The sequence below is a fragment of the Diabrotica virgifera genome, chromosome 2, assembly GCF_917563875.1.
Source record: "Diabrotica virgifera virgifera chromosome 2, PGI_DIABVI_V3a".
NCBI classification, from domain to species: domain Eukaryota; kingdom Metazoa; phylum Arthropoda; class Insecta; order Coleoptera; family Chrysomelidae; genus Diabrotica; species Diabrotica virgifera.
In genome coordinates this window covers 65,160,630-65,181,500 of record NC_065444.1, presented here as the reverse complement: position 1 = coordinate 65,181,500, position 20,871 = coordinate 65,160,630, and the positions used below count along the sequence as shown (strand labels likewise).

The 20,871-nt window shown below is 32.3% G+C and overlaps 1 protein-coding gene across 1 annotated transcript in view; it reads left to right on the top strand.

Moving 5' to 3' along the window:
• Positions 1-20,313, top strand: part of LOC114335772 (choline transporter-like 1) — a 112,793-nt gene extending 92,480 nt beyond the window's left edge. The window contains exon 10 of the mRNA XM_050642610.1: positions 1,815-20,313. Coding sequence (XP_050498567.1) covers positions 1,815-1,946 — 132 coding nt within the window. The 3' untranslated portion in view covers positions 1,947-20,313. The remainder of the gene's footprint in view (positions 1-1,814) is intronic.
• Positions 20,314-20,871: the final 558 nt, after the last annotated feature.

The window sequence follows — 20,871 nt, the reverse complement described above, 5'->3', positions numbered from 1 at the left end:
TTTGTAGTGTCCCCTTTCTTTAGAATCGGAAATATCCATCCAGTTTTCCATTCTTCGGGCATTCTTTCTTCTTCCCAAATCCTTAGTATTAACTCGTATATTTTCCGTTGTAGTTCTTCTCCGCCTCATTTTATTAGCTCGTTTGGGATTTCATCTGGGCCTGCTGCTTTCTTTTGTTTTAGGTTTCTTATCACACGTAAAAAGTCCTCATATGACGGTTTTTCGATTTAGATTTCATCATCAAGGTCTCTATCCTCTGTATATTCGAGAGAACTTTCTCTCGCCTTAAATAACGCTTCGTAGTATTTCTCCCATACTTTGGCATCAATCTTAACTGTTGGTTTCTTCTTATTTTGTAATTTTATATGTTTGTAAAGCTTTACATTATTCTTGCTATTTACTTCCATCTCTTCTATAACTTCATCAATCCATATCTTTTTTTTTGGTTGTACAGCATTTGTCTGAGTCTTTCTTTTTTCTCCTATACTCTTCCAAATCCTCTTCTCTCCCTGTCTTCAGCCATTTCTTTCGAGCTAGATTTTTTTCCCTGGTTGCTGTTTCGCAGTCTTCGTCATATCATTCTTTTTGCCTTTTTATTTCTTTGTATCCTATTACTTTTTCTGCAGCTATCGAAATGTGACCTTTTATTTCTTTCCACGTTTCTTCTGTTATTAGGGTTCGTAACTTTTAAATTTGCTTCAAACTCTTTAGAATAATCTTTCTGAACACTATCCGAATCTAGTTTCCTTACGTTCCAATTTTTTCTTTTCGTGTATTTCTTTGTGTCTTTAATTATTTTCATTTCCATATTTCCTATTACTAGGAAGTGGTCAGAATCTGCATTTGCACCAGGGTACGACCTGACATCTTGGATTGTTCTCCTCCACTTTTTTGAAATCAAAATATGATCGATTTGATTACCCTCAGTTGATCCTGGTATTAGCCACGTTACCTTGTGTTCTTTTTTGTGTTTGAAGTGTGTGCTCATTATAAATGTGTCTGTTGCTGCTGCTAGGTTACAAAGCATTCTCCCATTAGTATTCGTAATTGTATGGAGAGTTTCCTTACCAGTGACGTCCTTGTTTATATCTTCCTTTCCTATCATTGCGTTGAAATCACCTAGTAAAATTAATATGTCATTTTTGGGTATATTTTCATATATCTCTTCGAGTTTCTCGTAAAAATCGTTTTTGTCTTCTTCTTTCGCATTCTCAGTGGAAGCATATGCATTAATGAATGTTAAATTAGATTGCTTGTTCTTTATTCTGACATAAGATAATCTTCCACATATGCTTGCCGTTACATATTCAACTTCAAATATCTCGAAAACTAATGACGTTATCGTTACGAGTGAAGAGTATGTTATTTACATAGAGAGTACTGGAGAATCGAAAAATTTCGCTAAAATGGTTATTCCGCCAGTGGCGTAGAATTTGGGAGGGTCAACCATTCACTGTCTCCTGTCGTACGCCTCTGGTAGTAGCCAGAAACGTTTATTTATCACAATTTAGTAGAATGCATAGTGTATACACTTTGTGCCGAGTATGGCAAGAATATGTCTAATAGTTTTAAAGTCCTGAGTACAAATAGTTTTTAAATTTTTAACTAAAACACCCTGTAACTCAGTAAAGACATTTTATTAAAGTGCTTTGGGTTCAATCTTAATATTTTGAGGTCTAGAATCTACAACTCAGAGATTGGACATTCTTAATGAATCACCCTGTATATTAAGGCGCTTTCATGCCTTACATTGTCAATATTGCTTGGTTTAAATAAGGGTTTTGATACAAATTAAGCTAATATATTTGTTTTAGATGGTTCTTGATACAGTATACCTGTGCATGTGTCAAAGTGGCGATGCCCCAGATGGCATCAAAATGCAAAATCTAGGGGTGACTACCAACGGTCATCAGAATGCTGAAACGGGACAACTAGAGGCTAATTAAACTAAATGGTTTGGTTACTAATAAACTCTTCATTCTATAATAGATCGCTAAAACGATGATGATCCTGTAACAACAACAATCGAGTTATTTGTAGACTACAAAAAGATTTTGATATCTACATAGTCAATTAATATAAGAAATAAGGTTAAGTTCTAGCAGTATTGCGAAATGCTGCAGTATTAACAGTATGGGATACAATGGGTTTGAATTTTAGTTATTGTTTGAAGTGATAGCTGACAAGTGACATCTAACAAACAATAGCCTAAGTTAGGGAATGTTTGGTATTACACAATAAGGTACGTCATCAGTTTTAGGATCTATTTTCTCTAATACGCATAATCTGCACGTGATAATGACTTTTGAATTATTATTAATCAACAAGGACAGAGTTTATATACATGGAAGGAACTAATGCACTGCTTTAAAGAAATTCTTCACAAAAGTATCTAGAATTTCATAAAAAGCAGTTTATTCTTATATTTTACGAATCTTAATTCAAAACTGAAGGATTTTTTGCTTTATTTATTTGTATATATTGTTTAATTTTTATCTATCAAGGTATACTTTTAAAAAATTATGGACTGTGTATATAAACTTTATCTCGAAATGGTATTTTTACCTTAGCCTCGTGGACTTTTATTCAAAAGTATTTTATACTGTTTATTCTATATTTTCATATTTTATCATTTTATAGAACTTCGTTTTTGATATTGATTTACCTCTGAGACGCTCATTTCAAATACTCAGGGACTTTTGAAGTCGTTTACACAAATCTACAAGAGTCGCAATAAAAGTTTTTCTTTCCATTTTGGATGCATATCATTCATTAGTATATGATCTAAGGACATATATAAGAAGACACATATAAACAACGATATAACACTATAAGACTGACAAATGACAGAAGACAGACAAATGACAAGAAAAATAACTAATATCAAGTGACAGTATTAAGGAACTGCGATATTTTTCTTGTAAATATGTACCATTACAACAAAACCGTAATTCATTTTACAGTTGACAGTAGTAAATAAGTTAAAAGTGTATTACTTATCTCCATGTCCAAATCCATCCATAATATGTAAAAATATACCATCCATCTAATAAAATACACATTAAACAGATCATATAATAAACTAACATAAAAAAAGACAATGATAGAATGAAATTAACTCAAAACAGATGAATCAAATTTCTCTGTGTTTGAAAATGAAGTTTAATTAAATTTATCTATAGACGGCAGCTATATTTTGACTCGAAACAATTGACAGATGAATAGAGCAAATGACAGACAGCAGACGACAGCGAACAATATTTACCAACTACAACACACACACAAATTTCTCCATAAATCTATGTACGTGCATAGACATATAATACCTAGACTGCGCGCTGCCATCTAAAACTATCTGACGATTGTGACAAAGAAAACTGAGGCTATTAGGTTGGAAGTATCTTTCTAATCGACGGGGTTTATCCAATGACGTTGGATTTATCGAAGCCACGTCACTTTCCCACTGTCGCCGATTTGATAAACTCCTCCGATTAGAAAAATACTTCCGACCTATAGTGTGGCCGGAAAGTCCCTTTACATTAATGATTTGCTGTTGTACTACAGAGAGAAAAGATAATAACACAATGGTTTTGTTTGTAAGTTCTTTATTACTTATTTATTTATTTAAAACATCTGTGTGCATACCTTCATTGTCGTAACACAACTTAATACGACGCCATGTTCATATGCTTATCCGTCTCAGCATGTCCAGACTGACAAAAGCTTTGCGAACTCCGGTTCGCAAGTTCTCATTTGAAATATATCTGCGTTTTTTAATCTTCTATTTAATGAAACCCCACAGTGCATTGTCCGGTGTTGTCAAATCTGGACTTTTTGGAGGCAGTGCAATTGGAGAACCTCGCCCAATTCATCGGTCTGGTAAGATTTCATTCAGGCGATTGCTAACACGCGCCATCTTATTGAAAATAAACAAGGTCTTCACTTGTAAATCCTTTCGCACGTGGTCTTCCATTGTTGACCGTGCAATACCAAAATCAGTAGAACGTTTCCGCGTCGACTTCATCGGTAAACGTTAAAAGTTTTAGCTCTAGTGCTTGGTCTTCCACTTTTTGGTGCGTTGAGATCGGTTCCCAATGAAAAAGCCTTCTTCTTCCACTGCATCAAAGTTGGTCTGGATGGTGATGGTTATTCAAAACGAAAAACAAGATCAATCATAATGTCGGCCATTGTTTCATTGCTATGACGACGTTCGTGTTTCCACACTGCAGCCACCAAACCCTCTTCAATTTTATACTCACTTGTGTCCGCCATTACTTTTCAATCGCAACTATTGTTGCCTGTCTGCGTGACATGACAGGTGCCCTTGACGATGCGCATGCGCCGAAACGCCAACAAACATTGGCGCGGTGTTGAAACATTTGTAGTGTAAACGGGCTTTCCGGCCACCCTATATTAGCCTCAGTTTTCTCTGTTGCAATCGTCAGATAATTTTAGATAGCAGCGCGCAGTTTAAGGTATTTATATGTCTATATTATGTAGGTGTTATGTAACATAACTTAACTTAACGATGTGTTCGTGTGTTTTGGAATCGTCCATTTTCTCGTGGGTCAACATTGGTCAAAACATCACATATTACGTCACAATAGTCAAAAATATGTCAATAAATTATTCGTATTTTCCTTTTAGAGTTAAAGTGGTGTGTAGATTCAGTAGAGATTTAACTTTACTCATAGATCAGTCTTCACGCGTGATGTGGCCAAATGCGAAAGAAAATCATTTATTATAACTTTGGTAGAACTTTTTTGTAGCAAAAAAATCTTATAAATTGGCAATGCTCATGGAAATTAAAAAAATGTGTGTCTATTAAAGTACATATATTATTTTTTTACGAAAAGAATGAAATGATGGTGCAGTATTACACTCCATAATACTGCAGAACTTATGAGAAGCACAGATTACTAAGAGGTGCTAATGTGTCCAGCCTTATTTGACACAAGAGGTTATTTTTCTACATTTGAATAGTTTGAAAGGATCAGTAATCTGTAGCTTTTGGTTTGTGAAATTAAGTATTATAAGTTTAAGTAAACTATAAAAATGTCCTTTTCTGGCACATTCGAGGAACTACAAATTATGATGGAACAACTCGCAGACTGCTCCCAATACGTCGGCCTAAAAATGCATGTGACAAAAACAAAAAAATGACAGTCACAGACGACTCCAGGCGTATAACTATGATACAATAACTCTGAAGACATGACATGGAGCAGGTGGGCGGGGCCTACGTAGCTACGTCACTCTGAGTAGAACAGCACTATATTCAGTGTTGTCGTATAGTAAACAGTGTTAATTTTTGTGTTTAAGGTGAATTTACTTATAATTTGTTAAACTTTTATTAAAAATGAGGTGTGCCGTGTTTGGTTGTAATGTCGACAATCAATCGCAAGGTTTCGATACGAATATCAAGTTTTTTAGTTTCCCAAAAGAGAAAATAGTGCGATGTGTGTGTAGTATAGGATCAGGTGTCCACTTATATTTTCCCCCATTTTAACTACCTATAACTTCTAAACGGCTCGAGATAGAAATATGTGGTTTTCGCTGAAATGTTTTATTTTAGTAAAAGTTTTGTTTGAATTTATTGAATTTTTTATATCGCTTTTAAATAAAAATTGGCGGATTTTAAAAAAAAAACGTTGTTGACTTTTTAATGAAACACCCAGTATATTTTTTTGTAAATTGAAGGAACGGTCTTTCACTTATCCAGCGATATAAGATATTTTAAAATCGGTTGTCAAATGACTGAGTAATTAATTTTTTAAAATGCAATGTGGAAATCACATAACATAATATAAATTTGTTTAGTTATTTTTAAGGGGTGGGGGTATGGTTTGAAATATTTAATTTTTTTTATTATTTCAAATAAAAGTGCATACTTTCAAGAATAGTCTCTGAAAATTTCAAAATAATCGGAGTAAAATTACCAGAGATACAGGGTGTTGAATATACCTACCTTCGACTCGCGTTGCCGCGGCTTCGCGCCAGCACGCTTGAGCGTAGTGAGAAACGTTAAACAACTGTTCGCCTTCTCTTTTGTAGATTACTCCGCAATTCAAAAAACATATTCCAATGTTCATCACTTTACGATTTGGCAGACAAATCAGAAGATGAAGATGCAGTTGTCAAAACTTTAAACGCATTTTTCTCAAAACTGCTTTTTCAAATGCGGTGGACATTGTAACTGAAAAACTACTTGACCGATCTACCTGAAATTTTGTATAGATTTTCTTTAGACATTTAGTGAGGTAACAACGTCGAGATATTTTTAGTTTTGTGCTTATTTTTTGTTCAACAATATTAAATCTGTTGGTTTTCACAAAATTTTTATCAAACATTTCGTATTTTTGACTTCTGAGTGATACCAAAAATTCAAAAAACATTAAAAATAAGAAAACTCGACGTTGTTACCTCGTGAAACTCATAAGCTAATTAAATCTTTTTGAATTTTTTGTTTCGTATGATCCAGTGATGAGTTCTGATGTCCACCGCAAAATCCATTTTTTTTGAGCTGCCTGCCAAAATTTGTCGCCAATGGCTTATTTTTCAATATTTTGGATTGAATTTTTTCTTAAATATTCTTTGAATTGTACTTAATATGTTTATTTAATTTAAAAATAAAATAATTCTACCATAGCTTCGAAAAAAAAATCACAAAAATGTGCTTGATTTGTTGATTTCAAACCATACCCCCCCCCCCTTAATCATAAATATGTTATTTAATTATGTGAGTTCCACGTTGCACTTCTCATTACAACATTTCAGCGAAAACCGCATATTTCTATCTTGAGTTGTTTAGAAGTTATAGGCAGTTAAAATGAAGGAAAATATGTGTACACCTGGTATATAAGGATACGTATCTTGCCTAATAATAAAAAAATCATGTTTGTAATTGATTTCTATTATTAGATTATGTTAATCATACTAAACAAAACAGCACTTTTATAAAATTTCACAACTGATATTAAAAGCTAAAATCCCCAAATCATAATGGCAATGCATTCGAAATTTAAAGGATCTACTCACAACGTGACGTCATGCGCGACCTGGGCGAAATTAGGAACGCTACGTGTCGTATCTTGAGTTATTGTATCATGGCGTATAACCATAAATGGCACTGGGATAGAACCAGTTCATGAATATCACTTTACTTAGGTCAAATTCTGAAACTTAACAAAGAGAATCAAAGTGCGGAAATCAGTAGAAGAGCAAGACTGACATGGGCGGGATTTGGAAAACTTAGTTGGATACTTGATAGTGAAGATCATTGTGGAACATTATTTCATTCTTTGAGTAAAACTAATACAGGGTGTCCCTGAAAATAGTGCGTTCCTTTAAGGTATGGATAGAATACACAATTTAGAACAAAAAAGTCCCTTACCATTTTTTTCTAAAGTTAACCGTTTTCAAAAAAAAAGATTACATTGGTTTCCATATACCTGAATTTTAATCTTCAGAAAATTAGATAATCTGGCAACATGTTACGCACTGGTGAATAAGAACTCGTTTGTGTCTTACAGTATTTAAAATAATCCAACCTAATACTTACTATTTTTGTTTACTATAATTTTTTTAAAATGTAGTTGAAATATGGCATAATTTTAAACGAATGATACTTACATATTTTAAGATGAAAACACATGTTTTAACTGAACCACCACTTTTGCGAACACATGAATTCATAGAGTAACATGCACTCATACGACGAGAAATTCCAGCAAAACATTTTGAAAGAATTTTAGTAGGTATTATGCCTCTCCATTTATTGATCTGCCATAAATAAACAACATAATATCATAATATTACTCATGAACACACGATTCAAAAACATTTTAGGCGTTGACACTAAACAGGATTCTTCCAAATTATCTGTTTACTAAACATGGGACTATTTACGTTTAGATTTTTGTACTTCACAGAGTTGCCAGATTTGAATTTGCGTTCCAAAATGTTTTATAGTTTTTTGGTCAAACGGTTGAATTTAGAAAAAAATGTTATAAGAGTTTTTTGTTCTACATGGTGCCTTCTACCTATACCTTTAAGGAACGCACTATTTTCCGGGACACCCTGTATACATATAATATGTAAACGGCTGTTTCAGCAGCTTAAATATTTTATTAGGAGAAAAACGTATGAAGCTTATTGGCAGCTTTAAAATTTTGATGTTGATAACTTCAATTCAAACTATTTTAAAATAGTAAAAAACGCTTAAAATAGTCAAGCGATATTGAATGTTGGTACTTATATGTCTATACTAAGCTATATTGTTCTAAAAAAGTGCTATAACAGCTTAAAAAAGTTGCGTACTAAATGCATTATGCAAATGATAGAAAACATATTTATTTGATATTATATAGAGATTATTTTGAATGATTTTGATTGCACGATGATTAAAAGTAGACACGAAATTGGTTTATAATGATTTTCTGTTTGTTATTAGATTAATAAAATATTGAACTTATACTAAGATCTAACCATACACTATCTGTTTTTAACCAATACATATTTAGATACAGTACCATTAATATTGGAGACATTTTTTAATAATTAATGGATATATTGTAATATCTAATACATTTTATACAATTTCTTCTACAAAAACTGTAGCTATAATGGCATATTTTATAAAATAAAACAAAATATCAATACCGGTTTGCTGTACAAGTAGTTTTCTGGCCATAAATACGATGATTATAAGAATCTAAACTAGAAGTAAAATGCACAATTTTTGTTAGGATACATTTTTTCAAGTTTGGTAACGAGAAATAGTCAGACAATGAAAAATCTGGCGAATATACTGGCTGGCAGATGAATTCGAATCCCAGTTGGCGTAGCTTTGGGGTGTACCTGTGAACTAGCCGCTACTTAAGCAGTTTGGTTAGCTTGGTGGAAGATAATTTCTAGACGGGATAAACCACTGCTTTTGTTTCTTCAATGAGCATTGAAACCTTCCGAGAGAACATTCTACTTATTACTGTACCATTTTTTTCAAATAATTAATTTGAAAAAAATCTACATAACTCAAAAAACCGTTGCCATAAATATTCCTGCCGATTGGTAGTGTTTGCCTTCTTCAGTGTGTTTCGTGTGCCAATGTTTCGTCCATGACAGCCAGTGCTGTGGATACACCTTTTCTAAGTTTGAGGATATCATGAGTTGAACTCATGGGATAAAACTCTTAAGTACTCTATATCTATGCAGTCATTCATTGACCTTGAAAACCTAGCATCTGTCTTTATAGTTACTGAACCTACTGTACTCTTATATGTATACGATACAGTTTGGCAACACTGGCGCGCTGGAAATTGACTGCTTAGGTATAAAACCAAAACCGATTATCGGTGAAGAAGGAATTTACTTTCTAACACTGTATGAAAAATAATACAATGTAATTAAAAATTACATTTTTAAGATAACTCTTTTACTTGCAAAGCTATTCCAGCTAACTAGTTGCCAATATGTATCCCAATCGACAAATATACTGAAAATTATGAACAAATTTAGCAGAAATTGTAGAAAATTCTAAAGACTAATAAGCACGAATATATCATTTTGTTTAAAATGCTTGTAAATGTATTTTTTATTATGGTACAGCACGTCAAAAGGTTTAACATGAAATAGGTGCTTGTATCGCGATAATATCTAAAACTGACCTAAAATAATTTAGTATAATGTGAAATATATCATTAAACACATACAATCTCGCTAGAGTAATATCGAGCCCAGGTTTAATATATTCCGTAATATATACACATATGTCCAAAAGTTTGGAATATTGGAATATTTCATAATGTGTAAATACGCGAATCAGTTGAATGTTACCAAAATCGTATAAAAACGATTCAAATTTTTTATCATTTTCATTTATAAACGCTCTAAAACTCTAGAATGAATATCAACAACAGTTTTGAAACCACCATAGGCGTAGATTTTTACGTATTCCAAACTTTTGGACGTGTGTGTATTTTTTTAAACATTGCTTGCTCATTTTTGCATACCAATGGAAAAACTGAGTTTAAGGATGTTATGGAAGTGATGGCAATGATGCAATAATATATTACATAAAAACTAAACATGGTGAAGATGAGTTTAATTCTAGTTAAAGTAAATTAAAACTTATATTATATGAAAACGTGTGTCAGATTAGTATAAAGCTAGTAAGAAACATCCACAAGAAAAATATTCGATCTTGCTATAACTTTTTTTTGGGAGGTGGGAATATTCTTAAGACCGTCTGGGAAGGTGTCTCAGGTGTGTCGGATTCGGCCCGCCCTATCTGTATCACGAGCCGCCTACCGACTAAATCCACCTCCTGTTTCTCCAGCCGACGGGTCTGGAACCGCTCTTAGCGAGCATATCTGACCCGTCGACTTTACTCATAGCTCACCTCTGGCAATCTCGCTATAACTTAATTAATAGCCGATATTTAGGATTACCATTGTATAAGCCTGGGCTTGCACTATAGTTATATTTTTGTCATAACTTTCTAACTGGCACAGAACTTTAAAAAAGTAATTATATTAGAACTTAAATAATATCTTTATACAATGAAATATAATTTTTATGTTTTTAGTTATATCTCAGAATTCTTCTAAATTTATAAATAAAATAAAACTTAATCTACTTAGCCTAAGTCCCCTAATTAATACAATATATAGTAACAGAGGAATAGGCGCGTCAAAAATAATTTTAAGGAGTCCTAGACAGTCAGTATTGTATGTCCATTTATTGTATAAGCTTATTGAACAATACTGTTGTTGGATAAAACATTATTTCACAAATTATTGTGAAATACTTTCACGGCTGATTTATCATCGTTTCATATAATAAACACCTTTGAAGCATAAATAAAGCATGTACTTTGTACATATGGTCAGTATTATTAAAAAATATCAATTATTGTGAAAAATATTGGGTCCAAGCCCCCTAATCCATGAAATAGCTTTATAAAGGAATATTTGCTTGAAATGTAACTTAACACGTCCGGTGCCCATGCCACACGAGTAGCGTCACGAAAGTTCTATCAAAGGTATCGATGATACATAAGTGGCGTCAGTAGTACTGTGTTAAAATGAATGATTTAAGTAAAGTTTGTTTAGCAGTAAATGGTTGACTTCAATTAGTGCGGTCGTAAATATTATTAAATTTATCTGACTTGGCCCATTGTTAAGACCGTTCCGGAGCGATAAGCAAACGAGGTAGATAGAGTTGGTATTTTGACAATTAACACTGACTAGACGCTACTCCTATAATAAAGTAAAGGATCCACAAAATTTACAATAATTACGACGACAAAAACAAAAAACGGATGTAAAATATATTGCTTTGTTTTATATACCCGAAATTAATGTTTTCAAATGAGTTTTAAAATAAACTAAATCAACATTAAGAAATGAAGATTGGCAAATTTTACCAGGAAATATTTTTAAATTTTACCTGAAACCGGGCCTTTTATACTATTATCGGTTAACCCAGGATGTTTATAGTCGGTACTAATTGAAGTCAACCATTTACTGCTAAACAAACTTTACGTGGTACCAGCCAAGTGGCGCTTGTTCAAAATGGGCACCGAACGTGTGTTTTAGACGATTATTGTCGTGAATATATAGCACAAACTTATTCCACAATAATTTTTCTAGTGAATATATGTTGTACACTATTGCTGTGCAATTAGTTTTGTGCAAAATAAAACAAACAGTTTATACGTACTTGATGTTATTGCACAATATCAACCATTTTGAAATTGTGGTCCAGGTCTAATTTATCGATCAAATCGACTGTATCAGAGGAACGAGAGAGTAAAAAATAACTTTAGGCTAAATGCTGAATATATAAATAGTGTGAAGAATTCACTTTTTTAGTCTAGTATATATATAATAAACAATAAAAGGTCTGCAGACACTTGTATCAAGCAGGCTTGGGCTTGATTTTATTTAAGATTTGAATAAAGTCAAAATAGCCACGGTAGTATCCAACGAAGCTGCACCATAAGAAGAGAGGAGATCCTAGATGGATAATATTGTGCGTCCATTTATTTTATAAACTTATTGAACAATAATGTTGCTTTTTATGTTATATAATATCGTATTACTGTGAAATATATTCATGTCTGAATGTATAGATGGTCAATACTATAGCACAGTATCAATTATTGTGCAATATTGCACAATAGTATTGTTTAAAATATTATGCAATTCAGTAGTCAATATGTAAAATAAAAAGAAAGTCAGGAGTTTGAATAGACTGTCAATATTATTGCACAATATCAGACACTGTGTAATATATTACGACTGTCTAGGGAGTATCTTGTAAGATAGACTGTTAAAGAATATTTATTTGTTACATTTTACGTTTGTGACTTATGGATATAAAGAAGTTCAGCAATAATATCAATAAATAATTTTTATTAAGAATTGAACCATTTTTTGATTTATTAAGTTTAACTTCAAGAGTCGAAAAACAATTTTTGGTACCTATTGTTTATTGTTTAAAATTCGAAAACTGCTTCTTAAGTATTCAGCCGTGTGATGGATGACCGAAGTTATCTTTAACGTTTGAGTTAAAGTTAAGATAACTCTCAGGAATAACGATCCCATAACTATTTAGGTAAAACTCGGTGTGATGCATCCGTCATCGTTATGAGATAGTTATTTCTTCAACGTTATATTAGAAATAACATTTGAGGAACAAAGTTTGAAGTAACAAAGAGAACCTTATGTAGAAATAGTACAGAATGGATAGATCACCGTAAAAGTAAATACCCTAAGGCCACCGTCGATGACCGAACAGCAAACGAACAGTTTGGGTTCGGTGGTGTTTCACACGGTAGATAGAAACAGGGTTGCCACATTGGTGTATTTTCCCACAATTTTGGGGTAATTTGAAAGCGTCTATTGAAATTTTTCTAAGTAGAAATTGTAGTGGGATTTTTGGGGGCGGAAAATTATGGAGGATTTTAAGGGGTCATGGTAAATTAAATTTGCGAATGTACATAGAACTGTATATTATACTCCCATATAATCGAAGACGATAGGAACTATGCATTATTTCCAGGGCCCTCATTGATAAGTAGTATAATTTTGGTTTACTGTTCTCTTAAAATGCGGCAAAATTTTAAATTTGGGGTATTTGAGCTTCAATTTGAGGGAATTTCAGTTTCCAAGTGGGGGATTTATAAAATATCATCTGGCACCTCTGGATAGAAAGCTCAGTAGGTACTTAAAATAAAATTTCAACTTATATCTCTCGATTTGATTTTTGTATAATTTTTAAAATTGTATTACTTCATATAAATTCACTTGATTTCTGTCTAAAAACAAGTCAAAAGATGAACCTAACCTTATATATCCTTACATAACTACAAAGTTATCTCATAACTTGAGGTTTAACGTATCAGATAACTCAAGGACTGTCAAGAAATAACGCAAGTAGTTAAGTTAAATATGATACATCACACCAATTCGAGGATTATAACTTAACTACAGGATAACTTTATGTTAACGATAACTTCGGTCACCCATCACACGGCTGATTGTCTCCCCTTTTTATTGTATAAACGTTATCTATCAATTGTCAAATGTCATTTTTCGTTCCATACGCAATGCATCCAAGATGCATTTTGCATTACATTTGACAACGAATTTAGCTTTAAATCTCGAAATGGCAATTAAAAATATAATTATTGTTTTGACTAGTTCAAATGTGATTTCTCAATATAATTACAAATTAGAGGTGCTACAAATAAATATTTTTCAATGGCCGATAAGGAATGTAGTTCGCACATACATTCAGATTGTCTTGGGCTAAAAAAAATAATGTTTAAGTACAATAAGTAGCTACTACTGATAAGTTATCCAAATGTTTGCACTGCCATTACTGTTTAAATAACCTACTGTGTCTGTTTTTTTACAAATCTTACTCTTTGTGTGCCTTAGTGTGTCAAAAACAGAATACAAATTAGAAAATATTGCACAACAAATGGTGTTACTGTATTATGCGGTCTACTGTCGCGTTTATAAACGCACAAAAATAAGAAGAATTTATTGACAAATATTTTAATTTTACAAATATCCTTTGTTATATCTCTATTCACTATTTTAATTGTCTTTGTTGTTACAATTAAAATAATAAATTAATATGACAAAGTATTAATTTGTAGAAGTAAAATGGTAATTCTTATGATTTATGTGTTTTATTCACTTTGTAAAGATTTTCATTATAGTGTACAAACCCTTCTGAGAAAAGATTAAAAAGATCAGAAGAATTATTGTTTTAGTTTTGCAAGTTAATACTTTATCATATCAATTTACTATTTTAGTTAGGAATAAGCCACAAAATTGGCTTATTTTGCATATTTGATAGGAATTTCTCATGATCAATTACCAGTAGGATATGGGACTGTTAGCCATCACCTAAAAAATGAAGCTAAGCACGGATAGGGTAAGTGATTAGAGATAAAACTGACAATTTATCTACAATCAAGAAAAAAGAAAAAGAAGACGTTAAGTTGTTAGGGCTGCTGCGAGATAATAGTCATGTTTAACAGCTGCGAGATAACAGCTGCAACTTTATTAAACACTTCTGAAATTAAACAATATACAACAAGGCTAACTACTATTCTTAAGTTATCTTATCACATTACACGTCTGTTGTGATTCACCTCATTACATTCTAAAGTAAATTTTCTCTCATCTTTTGTAGCTATATTGTACTTTTTACTGTACAACGATCAATGCATTCATTATTGCGCAATGTTGTTCGCTCATATTTATATAGACTGACGTAAGTCCTAATAAGCAGGCACACAAGGAATAAGACCAAAGCTTGTGCCGATGTCAAAATCTGTTATAACAACATCGAAAGAACTACTGATATTTGGCCACCAATAATTATAGCTATGCAAACCAGTAATATCATTTACATACACATGTTGCAAATAACTGGTTGAGAATTGCCCTTACCACTCTATCTTTAATTGAAAAACGGTGTCGTTTTTTGTACAACTTCCTGACTTAGGCCATTTCACTGATTCCTGGAAGTCTTATTTTCTTTATTTTTTCATTTCTTTTATTGCATTGTCTATTTTTACAGCTGCAAATAAGCTTCCCATATTTGAAGTGCAGCCTGTAAAATTAAATTTTCTTATCTGCTTCCCAGATAACTAGACTTGCACAATACATAGACATATAATGCCAGAGAGAGAGAGAGAGAGAGAGAGAGAGAGAGAGAGAGAGAGAGAGACCTGTTTACAAACACTTTTCTCTGTCGCACTGAGGGGACAGTTTTAGATTGAATGAACAGTTTAATATTTATTGCTTCCAGACGTTGTTCTGTATAGGAGCGTTTGTTTAAATACATAGAACAATGTTTTGTTGTTTGTTATTCTGTACAAAAGTGCTAGCAATATTATTAAGGCTGTGAGTGATAAAAACGAAATGAAAAGTATGCGATAAACGTAATATACCTACTAATTCTTTTTAATTCTAAAATAGGGTATATTTTTTATATTCGTGAACATCAAACGACGTCGGATGTGCACTCATGGCCCCCTCCCGCCTGTCGTATACCGTCGTAATAAGCAAAGACCCCCTCCCCTTTTCAACGACGTAGTTTATGGATGTTCCCCTAGGTAATATATGTCTATGGCACAGACTGGCTTACACACAATCTAACTTATGGTGTACACAGTTTAATGTTAAACAATTAGTTAATTTACTCTCAAATTTTGATGATCCCAATTTTGCAATCCACTCCGGAGACAAAATTTCGAATGCGCGATGATATCGACCAAGCACGACTAACGTATGATGCCGTTAGCTATCATTCATCTGCGCGATGGTCTAAAATTTTTGATGGGCCGTCACCAAAATGGAACATAGAGATCAAATGATTTTCGCGAAGTGACACTACTGATTCTTCAGCATTATACTGTGTTGTTTACATGTTTTAATAAAAACTTGAATACAATATATGTTTATATGCTTTTTCTCATGAGAATCTTTCAGTGCGTCACAGTTTTTCGATTTCTTTCTAACACATTAAATTGTATGTGACAGAAAAAAACGCACGTCGGTGATTACATTTCGTCGGTGACATTTATAACATTTATTCTAGTTGTCAATAGATGGCGCTATATTCGAAAAAAAAATTATTTACTAATTATATAATATATATCTACGAATATAATCTGTACACTTTATAAGACTATACAAATCAAAGAAAATGCCATTTTATAAATGCAATAAACAATTGATTTGTTTTTATGCCAAATTGCAAATAAAATGTGACAACTGTCAGATTTAACTAAAATGTCGTGTTAGAATAAATGTTATAAATGTGTATTATCACGGACTTACCTTTTTTTCTCTCATTTGTGACGCACTGAAAAATGCTCATGAAAAGGAGTATAGACGTTTCTGTTGACAACGATAATGATATAAATGTCAGCACTGACATTGATGATTTGCAAAATGATTGAATTGTCAACCATCGTTATTTAAGTGTAACATCCAACCTACTTTAATTGCAATTTTTCTCGATGATTATTCATTGTCACTTGCCATTGGAGTACAATGAAAATACAATGCAAAATATTTTACTTAAATTGTAAAATGTTTTACTTTATATTATGACAAATGACTTCTGTATTATTAAATTCACTAATAGTTGTCTGGAAATAAGATTCTTTATAATGCGTTCATACAACATTCAGTCGGGAGCTCTGCGTTTGGTCAACTGACAAATATGTTCTAAACGATGTTGTCGTAAACAGTTTTGACCATATTTCGAAAGCACTGAAGTAATGTAGAGAGTACAAAGTTATGCCTTACATGTGTTGTTATTTGGTCAAGCTTATAGAAACAAATGTTCGTGGTTAGAATTATTGATGTTGGTGTTTAGTACATTCTATTAGTTTCCGTCCTCTTTTCAATTACCTACAGAAGAATTATATTTCTTGTGGTAGCATGAACCTTAAGTACAAAACGTTAAAATAAGTAAAAAGTATATATGTGTTTCACTTTTCAAATTTATGATATTACAGGAAGCATAAACTTTTAATGCCTTAGTGATAATGCCTCAAATTTAATTTTAAATAAGTAATACTTCATTTTTGAAAAAGAATTCTTTCATGACGTAGATGCATATTTTTTATATCAAATTAAAGCTATTTTTTTTCTAATACGGTGACGTAAAGCTGCTTATGAAAAACAGTCCGCAAAAATTAGAGTTGCCAGCTACTAAAAACGCAAGGTATCAGAGATGAAGTGAAAGAAAGTTGTCATCTTGTCAAACCAGTGACGTTACGCGCTAACTTTCTTTCACTTTATCTCTGATATTTCGCGTTATAATAGCTGGCAACCCTAATTTGCGGCCATTTATTCATAGGCAACTTTATATTATCATCGTTCCATAAACATGGTAAACCACCTCACGAACATACCTCTTATCGTCCTATTAGTCTCTTACCGGTACTAGCTAAACTATTTGAGAAGCTATTAGCGACCAGGCTAATGAAGATAATGTATTACACCGTTCTTAGGCGTCAACGCCCTTCGGTAGGGATCTATTGGGGAGTATCACCGAGCCGCAAGCCCTTATCCCTTGCCGTACTGCTTCCTCATAGGTCGATCAGATGCCCGCATCTGATCCTAATGAAGATAATAACTGATAATAATATTTTTCCGGATCACCAGTTTGGTTTCAGAGAGAAGCATTCAACAATAGAACAAGTTCATAGAGTCGTTGACCTAGTAAATAAAACTTTTGAAGAAAAAAAGTACTGTTCTGCACTTTTTCTTGACGTCAGTCAGGCTTTTGATAAAGTCTGGCATGAAGGGTTGCTCTTCAAAATAAAAATGAACGTTCCTGATTTAATGTTTACTATACTAAAATCATATTTAGAAGAAAGGTACTACCGTGTCAAGCATGAAGCAGATACATCAAAAATCTACCCTATACGATCTGGAGTCCCTCAAGGTAGTGTTCTGGGTTCTATATTATATCTAATATTTACACACGACATACCAACAAACGAAAATGTAACGACTACAACATTCGCAGATGACACAGCTATGTTAGTCACAGATGAAAATCCCGCAACAGCTACCGAATCTCTTCAAAGGCATATTAGGAACATTGAAAAGTGGACAAAGAAATGGCGAATAAAGATACCATATTTGCAAAATGTAAAATATCGCTTAATATAGAAATAAATAACAAAGCAATTCCACAAGCCGAAAGCGTTAAATACCTTGGTATGCACCTGGACAAAACTTTGACATGGAGAACACATATATTGGAAAAAGCGCCAACAGTTAAATATAAAATTTTGTAAACATTATTGGATACTGGGCAGAACATCGAAGTTGTCTATACGTAACAAACTGTTGGTATACAATACAATACTCAAACCGGTTTGGACCTATGGGATCCAGCTATGGGGTACAGCAGCAAAATCCAACATATCCATAATGGAAAGATTACAATCCAAAGTGGTACGCTCTATAACAGACGCCCCATGATTCGTGTCAAACAAAGACATTTATTGTGATCTAGAAGTACCTACGATCAGTGAAGTGATAGTTCAGTGCAGTGTTCGGTATTCTTTTTCTCATGATCATCTTTCAGTGTGTCACAGTTTTTCGATTTCTTTCTAACGCATTAAATTGTATGTGACAGAAAAAAAGGCACGTCGGTGATTACATTTCGTCGGTGACATTTATAACATTTATTCTCGTTACTCTAGTTGTCGATAGATGGCGCCATAATAAAAAAAATATATTTTTTTAATTAGATAATAATATTACAAATATAATCTGTATAATTTATAAGACTATACAAATCAAAGAAAACACCATTTTGTAAATGCAAGAAACACATTTGATTTGTTTTTATTCCAAATTGAAAATAAAATGTGACAACTGTCAGATTGAACTAAAATGTCATGTTAGAATAAATGTCATAAATGTGTATTATCACGGACTTACCCTTTTTCCTATCATTTGTTACGCACTGAAAAATGCTCATGAAAAGGATAATACATAAAACGCCTAGAAAGCCATCCAAATGCCCTGGCAATAAACTTGCTTGATAATAGTCGACAAACTCACAGACTAAAACGTAAAAATCCACTGGACCTTATTTATAAATAAGTTTTATACCTCACCGTAATTGTGTTTATATTTTTGATATATATGTATTGTTTGTAAATGTAAAATGTATGTTTGTATGTAGCATATTATCGGAATGTCATGTTTGTTCCATACTAGAGGTCCAGTCATTGGACTGACCTCTCTAACGTTAATTTTTTTACTTCAAACCCCAAAGACGCTTATTGTTAGAATTTTTATAACTAACAGATTGCTGAATAAACGTTTCAAAAAAAAATATTATCGTATTAGAAAAAAATAGCTTTAATTTGTTATTAAAAACATGTATTTACGTTACGAAAGAAATTTTTTTCAAAAATGAATTACTTACTAATGCATTCTATTCTTAAATTTATACAAAAGTGTGATTTTAATTAACTCACTTATAAACGTAGTGATCCTGTCACTTTTTTTGTATGTGTAGAAATCGCGAATTATTAAGACTGAATAAGCTGGTGCACACTGAATAACTCTGCCAGAGTTATTTTAGGGTTAAACGTTAAAAATAACTTTAATGTACCTACGTTAATAACCGCAGAATCTTTAATCTTTTTAGAAAAGCCTAACTTTAAATGCCCGTTACAAAAACACAACACGAGAAGTTACGGTTTGAGGGGGAACTCGATCAAAAGTGCACAAAATATATTACTTGTTAACAGTCATAACCGAAAACAACGATTATACACAAGAAATCAAATCAAGAATTCGAAAAGAAAAAGTACTACATGTACGATGACATAAACATATCGAAATCTTACATGCTTCACTTATAGTATTGAAGGTATAATATTGAAGTTATAAAGTATAATATTGAAGTTATAATAAATTATAGTATTGAAAGTCATTCCTTTACAAATTTTGAATTCACATTGTCTGATAGAAGTCCTGTACATATTAATAATGTATTAAGCAAGTTGATGCTTCCTGTAACCTATTTTCTGGTTCATTACATCATTTTAGGCTTACAGTATTTAGGTAGTTATTTCTCGATTACTATTTCCAAATTTGTAATAATAAAACAATATTTTGTTATTTTATATTTTATTTATGTATTTTTTATATTTTTATATATACACTTTCTTTCACAACTGTACCTACATTGCTTTGTTAGAGATTATAAAAAACTGTGTTGCGCAATAAATGCTAATACGATTATTGTATTTATTATTACTTAGAAAGTAAGTACTTAGTTTACTGGAACATAATAAGTAAACGTTTGCAAAGAAGATCGAAGTCCTAACAAATATATTATTATTATGACAAATTAAAAGATAGTTATATTAAATTCAGGTATTTACAGCGTATTTCAAACATGCGATGCAGTGTACAAGGATAGCCCCTATGCAAACTAAATCAGAATTTTCTTGACATTGTTGCCGCTCTTCACAGTAGCTGCTGTGAAAGTAGTAGTAGCAGGTACTTGTAGATGATTATCGCTGTTAATTGCTGTGGAATACTAAAGGATGATTTATTTATGATAATTCAGAGAATGGCTAACCTGTTTGCAATATACAACCATACTGATTCTAACGTTTGACACGGAGTGTAGGTGTTTCACTGTCAATTTATTATTATTATTTATTAATCATCATAATGCTACATAAGCAATACTTTAAATGACAAATAACCACAAACGTAATTTTTTTAAACAATCCATACATATCATCAGGATCATCAAAATATGTAAAAAATTAGTGACAGTATGAAGTAC